This window comes from Grampus griseus (assembly GCF_964374135.1).
Source record: "Grampus griseus genome assembly, chromosome: 15".
Lineage (NCBI taxonomy): Eukaryota > Metazoa > Chordata > Mammalia > Artiodactyla > Delphinidae > Grampus > Grampus griseus.
Genome location: NC_139009.1, coordinates 74,290,620 through 74,303,675, shown reverse-complemented (window position 1 = coordinate 74,303,675; position 13,056 = coordinate 74,290,620). Strand labels below are relative to the sequence as shown.

The 13,056-nt window shown below is 47.6% G+C and overlaps 1 protein-coding gene across 5 annotated transcripts in view; it reads right to left on the bottom strand.

The window, feature by feature from the left end:
• Positions 1–106: 106 nt before the first annotated feature.
• The window catches only part of ELMOD3 (ELMO domain containing 3), a 28,484-nt gene continuing 15,534 nt past the window's right edge, over positions 107–13,056 (bottom strand). For all 5 annotated transcript variants that reach the window (XM_082672628.1, XM_082672630.1, XM_082672629.1 and 2 more), the window contains 4 exons: positions 11,799–11,929; positions 1,911–1,987; positions 1,515–1,642; positions 107–1,050 (listed from right to left, as the gene is read on the bottom strand). In XM_082672628.1, coding sequence (XP_082528754.1) covers positions 848–1,050; positions 1,515–1,642; positions 1,911–1,987; positions 11,799–11,929 — 539 coding nt within the window. In that variant the 3' untranslated portion in view covers positions 107–847. The remainder of the gene's footprint in view (positions 1,051–1,514; positions 1,643–1,910; positions 1,988–11,798; positions 11,930–13,056) is intronic.

Below are 13,056 nucleotides of genomic sequence, written 5' to 3'. Positions count from 1 at the left end.
CACCCGGCCGAGTGCCTGGCTCTAAAGGGGACCCTGGGATAACAGGGCCACAGGAAGGCACAAAGCTTGTCTGGAAGGAAAACACTTGAGACTCTTAACCCAGAAGAATTCTTTTATTTAAAAACTGCTGGTACGTGAATTTCCTCCTTCCTTCGCCCAGGCCAGAGAACCATCCCTGATGGGACCTGCACAGCCTCCACGGGGGTAGCCCAGCTGGTGGGCGGTTAGGATGGGCGGCAGCAGACACCTAGCCCAGTGCCTGGCTCTGTGTCACAAGCAGTGGGGAGGAGGGATGGGGAGAGGTGAGGGTGGGATAAGTGCAAGGCCAGAGACCTCAGGGGATGGAGAGGAAGGCAGGCCCGTGTGCACTCTCTGGTTCATGCTGCCCCCTGTCAGCTGCTGCCACCGCTACCATCTCCCTTCACATTCTAACTACTCAGCCCACGTCTGGTCCCTGTCCCGTGGACCCGAGGCCTGAAAGCCCCGCTGCCAGGAGTCAGAACTCCGGCACCTCTCCTCGGGAATACCTTTGATGTAGGGCTGTGTGGAACACCCAGACGGGGTCTCCCACCTCATGATCTGTCACTGAAATGACCTGGAACCCAACTCTGGAAGCTGTAGCCCAACTAAGATTATGGCAAAGTGTTCCTTGCTCTGGAGGCAGGTCTGCGGGGAGTGGGTCAAATTTAACAGCCCCTAATGTCTCATGCAGGTGAGGGTCCTTGGCTCCCCAAACAGGCTTCCTACATCCCTTCTGCTAGGACCGCAAGGGGCAGAACGGCGCCAGGGTACACCCTCCGAAAGCCCCTTCAAGGCTTTTGATCCGGTGGCCGCTCACTGGGGTTGGTCAGATCAGCCATGTGCCTTCAGAGGAGTGTGGTGGCAGGTCACACACTCCTGTGAAAGTGAGATCCTTGGAGGGAGGGGCTTGTGGCCCAGCACACTTCCGCGCCCCCAACAGGGAGGCCTGTCCCTTTGACACTCCAGCCAAGTAGATCTCCAGGGTCTTGAGCAGCCGTCTGGGGCTCTTCTTGGCCAACACCTCCAAGTCTGGAACAGAGAGGATTGGGGAGCAGAAGGCTTGTGGGGGCTGTGGAATGCACAACCCAGAGGCTCTGGAGAGGAGGGTGAAGGAGTCGTCTAAGATGGAGAGCTCACCAGAGAGGGAGACCCAGGAACCAGATTCGGCCACAGGGACCACACGCTCTACCCTGTCCAGGACAGTCTCAACTTTGAATAGCCAGTCCAACTGCTGGGCCCAGCTATTGATTCAGAAAATATAGTCACCGGATGTACAGGGCCAGGAAGGGAGAAGAGTGGCGGCAGAGGAAGGAGAGTGGCAGGCTCTTGAGGGTGGGATTGGAGGCCCGGGGAAGATGGAACTTGAGAAGCCGTGAATGGGGGGTGGGGGGAAAGGAAGGCACCCCAAACCAGTCCAGCAGCCACCCTGGGGTCCCTGAACCCGGGGACGCCAGGAGTGCAGGAGCTAGGCCTCCCCAGAAGAGCGAGCACACCTCTGAGGACAAAGCCCGAGTCAGAGATGGTCTTGTGCTGCGTCCTCCAGACGTGCGCGAGGCGGAGGAAAGTGGCGGCGTAGAAGCTGTTCACCACCGGGACCACCTTCTGCTGCCGGTTACACTCCCTGCAGGACGAGGGAGGTCACCCGCTCAGCAGTGGACAGAGGCTGACACCTGGGGCCCTCCCGCCCTGTCCCCAAGGAGCCTTCACATCTGAGGTCAGGGTTGGGGAGGAGAGATGGGCTGCGAGGCTGGTGCACGGGGATCTCTCCAGGTACCCCAGAACCAGCAGGTGAGGGAGAGCTGGGAGGATGAGGCACGGGGGGGTGGGGGGTGGGAGGGAACCAGGCTCTGCTGGCCGGGGAGGGCAGGGTGACCAGCGTGGGGACTCACCTGGAGAGACATCCCTCCCTTAAGGCCTGGATGGTGATGCGGGTGATGTTCACGGACATCAAACAGAAGGGGAATTGCTGGAATGGAGTGGGTACTGGGTCAGTGGCAATCTAGGCTCTCACCTTCTGTGCTTCCCGTCACCCACAACCCGACCTGGCCCGCAGGAGATAACAATCACAGCCAGAGGCAAGCAGCTGGTAATACTGATGCTTACATTTAATTTTCACAATAATCTTCCCATTTTACAGAGGAGGAAACTGAGGGTCAGTGACCTTAAGTAACTTTCCTAAGGTGTTGGAACCAAGACTCCTACTGAGGTCGATTCACTCCGAAGCTGGTGCACAAACCCCTGTGCTAGTTCTCCAGCCTCTTCAACATCCGACGCATCAGCTCTCCGTGGCCTTCACCAGGCCCGCCCCGTGTGCTGCCTGTGGACCACATCACCCCCTGGGGTTGGATGGACACAAGAGGAGTGAGGCTCAGTTATCTAACCAATTCTATAGGTTCTTAAAATCTCTTCTCCCCTTCTCTGGGCTTCTGGTTATTTGCTCATAAGCTCTTCACCCAAAAGCAGACAGAGAAGGTACAAGTAGGTAGAAAGTCAGCATTGACTTAGGGCGCACCCCATCTCTTAGTAACACAGAAGCCTGAGAATGGGCTGTGCAGGTCCCACTCCCGAGCGGGGCAGACTGGGTCCAGCAGGGCTGCTTTACCAGGAAGGGCCTCCAAATTCCCTATAGCATCCACCTGAATGCTTTCTTTTTGGAGGGGCCAGTTCCTTCCTATTCTTTAACAACAAAAACCCAAGCAAATGAAAAGAGGCTTTCCCCAGGGGATCTGCAAATACTGCATGTTAGTTTCCGCTCTTGAACCCACACAAGGACATCGGCTGAGAGGGACACATAGACCAGTGCGTTCCTTAGCTTAGAACAAGAGCCAAAGTCTATTTATCCCATCTGCTTCCTTGAGAAGAAAAATCCCTTACATTGTGATGGAGAACTGTGCTGTCCAGTACTCTAGCAACTAGCCAGGTGTAGCTATTTAAATTTTAATTAATTGAAAATTAAGTAAAATTAGAAATTCAACTCCTTAGTCATACCAGCCGTATTTCCTGTGCTCTATAGCCACTCTTGCTTAAGAGCTGCTACACTGGACAGTGCAGATAGAGAACATTTCCTTCACTGCAAAAAGTTCCAGTGGCCAGCACTGAACTGTAGAAGGTCTTCTGGCTCCACAAGGATTTTTCTCAGGGCCTTCCATGACACCTGGATTCCAGGTCTTGGCCTGGCCACCTGCCAGCTGTGTATACTTAGGAAGGCCACCCGAACTCTGTGAGACTCGGCTCTCCCGTCTCTCAAGACCAAAAAGGAAATAAATTTTAAGTGCTGTGCAGAAAAGAGTGAACACATCTGAAGAACCTAGGGGCAGGGCAGGAATAAAGACGCTGACATAGAGAATGGACTTGAGGACACGGGGAGGCGGAAGGGTAAGGTGGGACGAAGTGAGAGAGTGGCATGGACGTATGTACACTACCACATGTAAAATAGCTAGTGGGAAGCAGCCGCATAGCACAGGGAGATCACCTCGGTGCTTTGTGACCAGAGGGGTGGGATAGGGAGAGTGGGAGGGAGACGTAAGAGGGAGGAGATATGGGGATATATGTATATGTATAGCTGATTCACCTTGTTATACAGCAGAAACTAACACACCATTGTAAAGCAATTATACTCCAATAAAGATGTTAAAAAACAAAATGAACACAGCAGGCCTGAGATTGCCGTCCTTAGAAAGGCCTGCTTATAAGGCTGGCATCTGGGAACTTGGATTTTGAGAGGGTTCCCACCATCCCCTCAGGCTGACTATTGTACCCAAACTGTGCAAACCATACGGTTTATGCTGAACACCTGCCTTCGCTCTGATTCTGGAATTTTGGTACGTGCTAGACAGATGGTGCTGCGTGACCAGCCCCCAGTAAAAACCTCGGATACTGAATCTCTGATGAGCCCCCTGGTTGGCAACATTCCACGTGTTACGCAATTCGATGCTGGAGGAATTAAGTGCGTCCCGTGTGACTCTACTGGGAGAGGACTCCTGGAAGCCCGCACCTGGTTTCCTATGGATGTTGTCCATGCACTTCTTCCCTTTGCTGATTTTGCTTTTGCTGCAGTAAATCACAGCTGAGAGTACAACTATACACCAAATCCTGGGAGTCCTCCCAGTGGTCCTGGGGACCCCCACACAAGGGCCATGCTCAGTGGAGTCAATTCGCTAATCCTTACAAAAACTCTCCAGGGTAGCTTTTATTTTATTTTATTTATTTATTCTTTTTTTTGCGGTATGCGGGCCTCTCACTGTTGTGGCCTCTCCCGTTGCGGAGCACAGGCTCCGGACGTGCAGGCTCAGCGGCCATGGCTCACGGGCTCAGCCGCTCTGCGGCATGTGGGATCTTCCCGGACCGGGGCACAAACCCACGTCCCCTGCATCGGCAGGCGGACTCTCAACCACTGCGCCACCAGGGTAGCTTTTACTATCCACAGTCTACATTTTCTATTATCCCACAACCTACCTCACAGAGCTGCTCTAAGGCGTAATTTAGATCACATGTGCAAAATGCTAAGTGCAGCACTGGCCTGAGGAGGTGCTAACAAACGTTCATAATTATTATCTGCGCCTCAGTGGGTAGCTGAGGTCAGCAGCAATGCATCTCTACCTTCGGGTATTGCCTATTTAATTATAATATTTGTATAATATCATCCCTTCCCTTGCTTCCTTTCAGTCTAAAAATAAATATGGGAACAAGAACATGGTAGCAACATAATTAACAGAGGATCCGAACTTAGTGTTCATTCATTCTCAGGAATATTTTTATAAAAGCCTACTTACTAAAAAGCAGTGAAAACTGGAATTCAGATAGAAATATCTCCTTTCCTTCATCCCCCCAGGTGACTCTGAGGCGGGCTGCTGGCTGTAAGGAGCCCACGGCTGGGCGAGCTGTCAGGTGATGGGGGTCCTCGCCCCAGCTTCACCACTTAGTAGCTGCCCAGTTTTGTATATGCCCAGGAGTGGGATTGCTGGGTCATACGGTAACTCTATTTTTAAGGAACCTCCATACTGTTCTCCACAGTGGCTGTATCAATTTACATTCCCACCAACAGGGCAAGAGGGTTCCTTTTTCTCCACACCCTCTCCAGCATTCGTTGCTTGTAGATTTTCTCATGATGCCCATTCTAACTGGTGTGAGGTGATACCTCAGTGTAGTTTTGATTTGCATTTCTCTAATAACTGGTGATGCTGAGCAGCTCTTCGTGTGCCTCTTGGCCATCTGTATGTCTTCTTTGGAGAAATGGCTATTTAGGTCTTCTGCCCATTTTTTGATTGGGTTGTTTTTTTAATATTGAGCTGCATGAGCTGTTTATATATTTTGGAGATTAATCCTTTGTCCATTGATTCGTTTGCAAATATTTTCTCCCATTCTGAAGGTTGTCTTTTCATTTTGTTTGTAGTTTCCTTTGCTTGGCAAAAGCTGTTAAGTTTCATTAGGTCCCATTTGTTTACTTTTGTTTTTATTTCCATTACTCTAGGAGGTGGATCGATAAAGATCTTGCTGTGATTTATGTCAGAGAGTGTTCTTCCTATGTTTTCCTCTAAGAGTTTTATAGTGTCCAGTCTTACATTTAGGTCTCTAATCCATTTTGAGTTTCTTTTTGTGTATGGTGTTAGGGAGTGTTCTAATTTCATTCTTTTACATGTAGCTGTCCAGTTTTCCCAGCACCACTTATTGAAGAGACTGTCTATTCTCTATTGTACATCCTTGCCTCCTTTGTCATAGATTACTTGACCATAGGTGCGTGCGTTCATCTCTGGGCTTTCTATCCTGTTCCACTGATCTATATTTCTGTTTTTGTGCCCATTCCATATTGTCTTGATTATTGTAGCTTTGTAGTATAGTCTGAAGTCAGGGAGTCTGATTCCTCCAGCTCTGTTTATTTCTCTCAAGACTGCTTTGGCTATTCGGGGTCTTTTGTGTCTCCATACAAATTTTAAGATTTTTTTGTTCTAGTTCTGTAAAAAATGCCATTGGTAATTTGATAGGGATTGCATTGAATCTGTACATTGCTTTGGGTAGCATAGTCATTTTCACAATAGTGATTCTTCCAATCCAAGAACATGGTATATCTCTCCATCTGTTTCTATCATATTTAATTTCTTTCATCAGTGTCTTACAGTTTTCTGCATACAGGTCTTTTTGTCTCCCTAGGTAGGTTTATTCCTAGGTATTTTATTCTTTTTGTTACAATGGTAAATGGGAGTGTCTCCTTAATTTCTCTTTCAGATTTCTCATCATTAGTGTATAGGAATGCAAGAGATTTCTGTGCATTAATTTTGCATCCTGCAACTTTACCAAATTCATTGATTAGCTCTAGTAGTTTTCTGGGGCATCTTTAGGATTCTCTATGTATAGTATCATGTCATCTGCAAACAGTGACACTTTTACTTCTTCTTTTCCAATTTGTATTCCTTTTATTTCTTTTTCTTCTCTGATTGCCGTGGCTAGGACTTCCAAAACTATGTTGAATAATAGTGGCGAGAGTGGACATCCTTGTCTTGTTCCTGATCTTAGAGGAAATGCTTTCAGGTTTTCACCATTGAGAATGATGTTTGCTGTGGGTTTGTTGTATATGCCCTTTATTATGTTGAGGTAGGTTCCCTGTATGCCCACTTTCTGGAGAGCTTTTATCATAGAGGGGTGTTGAATTTTGTCAAAAGCTTTTTCTGCATCTACTGAGATGATCACATGGTTTTTCTCCTTCAATTTGTTAATACGGTGTATCACACTGATTGATTTACATATATTGAAGAATCCTTGCATCCCTGGGATAAATCCCACTTGATCATGGTGTAGGATCCTTCTAATGTGTTGTTGGATTCTGTTTGCTAGTGTTTTGTTGAGGATCTTTTCATCTATATTCATCAGCGATATTGGTCTGTAGTATCTTCATGTTCCTTCGCCAGGAAATGAAGATTTACAAGGATCATCTCTGCCCTACCTTTATGCAGGCTTGTCATGTTGATGGGATGAAATAACAGACGGAAATTGCAAGGAAAGCTATACAAATTGTTGTCTGTTTGTAACTACTGTTGCGAGGGGCTTCCCTTCCTGCCAGCAATCAGCCAGATGCGGCCTGCGTCTCGGCATCTGAACTGTTAGCACTCCTCCTCCTCAGGACAGCGTGGGCCATGCACTTTCATGGAGTCCTGGGTTCCCCCAGCATCTGTACTTTCTGGCCAATTCCCCTTTAGTAGGATGTACCACAGGTACCTGAGACCTCAGCTCTCTCCTTAGAAAAGAGACAGGACTGGCTTCTGGCAGGTCTGAGTCCCCCAGCTGTTACTCTGGTCTCCTACGTGCCTCCTGGAAAACTGTATTTTCAAGATCCATAAGGGCTTGAGGTGAAGTTTTCCTTTAAACTTTGGAGTTACTTAAGAGTTCAAGGAATCATAAAGCCGGAAGGGACCTTAGAATCTTTTAGGCCAAATCTCTTATTTCATAAAACAGCAAAGGGAGGCCCAGAGAGGCTAGGTGACTTGCCTCAAATCATAGCTAAGTAATGATACTGCAGATGGAACTAGGATCTAGCTTCCTGACACCTACACCAGCCCTCTTATTTTATTATTTTAAGCTGCTATTCCTTCTTATTGTCTGACATGCATGTTGTGGAGTAAGTATAAATCCACAATAAATTCCACAGAGGCCAGCAGGTGAAGGGATGAGAAACAGATTGGTCAAAGTGGCCAGGCTGGTCTGGACCCAGATCAAGTACCCAGGGCTTCCTCTCTCGTCTTGCTCTTCCCTCTGCCTGGGACATTCCTCCCTCAGATATCCAATGACCTACCCCCTCACCTCAGTCAAGCCTGTCCTTGAAAACGAATGAGGGATGCTGAATTGGCACTAACCCTCTACCCTGGCTTCCATATTTCTGCAGGAAGATCTTACAAGAGAGCCTTCAAAACCCACAAGAAAGGGAGGCACTGAGGTCAGAGATGATTTCTAGGAAATACTCATTAGCTGGGGGACCTTGGGCAAGCCATTTCCCCTCTCTGGGTCTTCACTGTCTCTACAACAAGGGGCTGGCCCAGTGACTGCTAAGATATGCCTCAACCTCTGGGCCTCCTATAACAAAGCAGCGTCGCTACAAGAGACTGCACTGTTTCACAGGCTAACTGGTCCGGTTCTCAAACCTGACCCAGACATTACCTCCCCGCATCGTGAAGAGCACAGAATACGCCCACAGTCTCAACTCATGGGTCCTGATATACCTCAAGACCAGATCCTCACGAGGTCCCCTCTTGCCTCCTCCAGTGTCTCCTGGAAGAGATGGGCGTATGTGAAACCGTCAGGTTTAATGGGTACTTTTCCTCAAAAGGTAACAGAGATATGCAGTGAACGAAATGAAAAACTGCCCAGGTGGCAGGAACTGTGTGACTATTTGTTTTGTAGTCAAGAAGTTTTAGATTCAAAATGGATCTATCTTACCTTACAATGGCTGTGTGTATATGTGTGGATGTATGTGTTGTGTCTGTGTGTGCAGGCGCGAGCGCAGATATGATTTTGAAAACACCACATATATTTACGTATGCGTGTATTATCTATAAGATGTATATAAAATGTATTTTTGCTCACAGAAATCAAAAGTTACTTTGATAACTAACACTCCTTGAATGACTAATGTGCTTAGCACTTTACACGGTTTTTCTCCAACTCAGAATAAGTCTACGGAGTTGGGATTATTTTCTCATGTTACAAAGGAAGAAGCTGAGGTTCTGAGAATTAACTAATATGACCAACAACACAGTTACTGGAACAGTCTGTTTTTGCAGTGCAGGCCGGCCTGACTCCAGCTTGAAGACAAAATGATCTGAAGAAAATGCTGCAAGTCTGACCTTCAGCCACTCATTCTCAGCTCCTCTCCCTCAAGCAGCATCACACCCCCCTTCCTGTTCTCTGTGAAGTGCTGCTGGCCCCTGGGCAGGTCTGCTCACCACTGGAGGCCACTCCTTTCAGAGTCAGGAGGGAATCAGTGACACATACATATTTTCCAAGCTCTGGACACTGAGAGGGCCTAGAAGCAGTGAGATCCTAATACCAGTGAGAACACCCAGCACTCAGATCTTGGTTTCCAAATATCATTCTCCAACTAAAGAACAAGAGCTCTTTGGAGAAGTGGTTGATCTCAGGGCTGGGAATCATGCAGGGAAAATACAAGAGCCTAGAGCATCTTTAGGGTCCAGAAAGTAGAAAAGTGCTCAAAAAAGGACAGGGCATGGTGAAAGGGCACAGGTACCACCTGAAAGAGCTTTTTTTGTTTTTGAAAGAGCTCTTAAAATGGTCGACATGGGACCTAGAGGGGTGGGATAGGGAGGGTGAGAGGGAGGGAGACGCAAGAGGGAAGAGATATGGGAACATATGTATATGTATAACTGATTCACTCTGTTATAAAGCAGAAACTAAAACACCATTGTAAAGCAATTATACTCCAATAAAGATGTAAAACAAAAAAAAATGGTCGACATGGGAACAATTTTAGCAACAAAATAAATAATAAAAGTGTTGGGTTATATCCCATAGAATAAAATAAAAATCTGAGTCCATGTGGATATAAAAAGTACCTGAATCAATAAATAGCAAAGACAATTCTTTCTTACAGAAGAATTCCAATTAATAAATTTAAAAATTAATAAATGTAGGAGGAATGAGGGAAACAAAATCACTATTAGAACCAAGTTTGAGGAAAACCAGGATATTTGCATAGCTTCAAAGTATCTTCCTCCAAGACAGTGATTAATTACAAAGGGAAAAATAGTAACTTTACAGCGTAGAAACCTGGCTGATATCCCCTTAACCATGTGCCCAAGGTTAACTTCACCAGTAATAAGACACGTTGACATGGGTGCGCTCCTGACATGAGGTACATCACTTCCGTAGTTGTCAAAAACGCATAACCTGGGGCTTCCCTGGTGGCACGGTGGTTAAGAATCCGCCTGCCAATGCAGGGGACACAGGTTCAAGCCCTGGTCCAGGAAGATCCCACATGCTGCGGAGCAACTAAGCCCATGCACCACAGCTACTGAGCCTGTGCTCTAGAGCCCGTGCGCCACAACTGCTGAGCCTACGTGTCACAACTACTGAAGCCTGTGCGCCTAGAGCCCGTGTTCCGCAACAAGTGAAGCCACTGCAGTGAGAAGCCCGCGCACCACAAGGAAGAGTAGCCCTCACTCGCTGCTACTAGCGAAAGCCTGCGTGCAGCAACGAAGACCTAACGCAGCCAAAAATAAATAAATAAATAAGTAAATTTATGAAACAAACAAACGCATAACCTCAGTCTAAAATTTATATGGCAGATGGAACCACCCCCACCCTTGCTCTTTCTTTTCCATTTCAGTTGGTGGCCACTCTGTCTTTCCAGCTGCTCAGGCTAAAAATCACCATTGATGCCTCTTTTTCTTACACCTGTACCCAATCCATTCGAAAAATATGCTGGCTCTATTCTCTACAGCCCATACGCTCAAGATTCTATGTCCAGAATCGGATCACTTCACAACGCCTCCTCTGAAAATACCCTGGTCCAGATCACCATCATCTCTAACTTGATTACAAAAGCCCTCACCAGAGACTACTCTCAACCCAACGGCTGGCAGGATCCATTTAAGAATGTAAGTTGGATCGTGTCACTCCAGGCTGCTCAAAACCCTCATTTGACTCAGAGTAAAAGCAAACATCCTCATCATAGCCTACCGGGCCCGACACCGTCTGGTCCCCGTTACCCCATCACCTCCTTCCTACTGCCCTCCCTGCCCCTTCTGCTCCAGCTGGCCTCCCTGCCATTCCTGCACATGCCAGACATACACCTCCTGTGGGACGTTTGCTCTAGCTGCCCGCTCTGTGCGGAATGCTCTTCCTCCAAATACAAGCTTGGCTAACATCCTCACCTCCTTCAAGGCTTGGTTTAAGTCTCACCCTCTCGTGAGAGCTACCCTAATACCCCATAAAACTGTAATCCTCCCACATTCTCCTAACCTTGCCTACGTAGCACTTACCACCTTTAACATACTCTATAATTTATTTATGTATTAGGCTTACTGTCTTGTCCTCTCTGCTAGAAGGATCTTTGTCTGTTTTGCTCACTGATGTTGCCCAAACACCAAGAACAATAACTAGCACAGGGAATCCTAAATAAATACCTGTTTAGTACATGAGTGAATTCCAGGCCCCATGAATCTGGGATAGATGAGTGGCAGGAAACAGGTCAAGTATGTTTTCTAAATGGGGGGACCACCACCTTTTACTACAGGGGAAAACCATCAAACCAACCCTGGAGAGCAGGCCTGGACAGAACCTGAGGGCTACGGGAGCCACTTCTGGCCTTCCAGCAAGTCCATGTGTTACCTGACACTTCGAGGCAAACCTTCTTCTCTGGGCAAATAAAGGCTGACCCCCCTCCTCCAGGGTCAGGAGAACCTGCCAATACTGGGAGGGCAGTGAGCTGAGACGCTGGTACCACAGTTGTGTCTAGCGCTTTTGTACATTACCTCATTTAATTTTCCCAACTATCCAGCTGACGTTTCCAAGATTTCCTCTTTATGGATGAGGAAACCAAGGCCCTGAAGAGTTGAGGCACTTGCTTGAGACACACACTAATGAGTGCTGGAGCTCAGATTCCAGCCAGGTCAGGGTGACAGGGATGCCCATGCCCAGTTTGCCTCAGCTGTCCCGAGGGCCCTCAGCAATTGGAGATCTACCTGCGAAGCTGTCACGGTTACTCAGGAGAGCCCCGTGCCCAGGTCCTAGCCCCTACAGCCCTCTCTGCTGGCTTCCCACCAAAGCCCCACCTGGATATGGTGACGAGACAGGCGGAAGATCTCCTGGGCCATCAGCAAGGTCTTTGAGTCCATCACCAGGTACAGGAGATGCAGGAGGGCAAGGAAGCCTGCTCCTCTCAAGTCTGTGGCTGGATTTGTTCCTAAAACAAAAACCAAGAGGAAATTCAGGGTGCTTAATGAAATCCCTGCTCTGTGAGATTCAATGACTTGGTTACCTTGATCACTGCCCAAGTGGACAGCCTAGACTTCCCCTGCCTGACTGTAACAAGGCAGTCAAAGAAGCAGGGAGCTGGGACTTTTATCCTTCTCTAGTGCTAAGGAGCCCACCACACCCTTCGTGACATCAGTGGAGGCTACATGGGAACAGCAATGAGGCACCCCTGCCCCACCCAGCCAGTGGTATTAGTGGAGGTCAGGTGGGATACCTGGATTTCTATCCCCACCTGGCAGTAATGAGGTGACATCACCCTTCCCCCACTGCCCAGTGTCAGAGGAGGCCTGCTAAAATAGAAGATTTAAAGATGATCAACACTGTCATTACATAATACCCACAATATCTAGGACACAATAAAAAATCACTCATTACACCAAGAACTAGGAAAACCTCAATTTGAATGAGAAAAGACAATCAACAGATAGCAACACTGAGATCACACATATGTTGGAATTACCTGATAAGGAAGGAATTTATAGCAGCTGTCCTAGGCAGAATAACTGGCACCTCCAGAGATAGCCACGTCCTAATCCCCAGAACCTACAAGTACGTTCTGTTGCACAGCAAGGGGGAATCAAGGTTGCAGTTAGAACGGAGGTTGCTAATCAGGACAGGGAGATTATCCTGGATTATCTGGCTGGGCCCAATGTAGTCAGAAGAATCCTTAAAAGTGAGAGAGGGAGGTAGAAGCACAGAGTCAGAAAGAGAGATGTGAGGACAGAATCAGCTCAGAGAGATGCTGCGTTCCTGGCTCTGAAGGATGAGGCACGTGGGTGGACTCTAGAAGGTGGAAAAGGCACAGAAATAGATTTCCTCCCAGAGCCTCCAAAAAGGAATGCAGCCCTGCTGCCACCTTGATCTTGCCCCAGTGAGACTGTGTCAGACTTCTGAACTACAGAACTAGAAGATAATAAATCTGTGTTGATTGAAGCCACTAAATTTGTGGTAATTTTCTGCAGCAACAATGGGAAACTACTATAGCAGCTATCATAAAAATGCCTTTGATAAGCAATTACAAACATGTGAAAAAAATGAAAAAACAGAAAGTCTCAG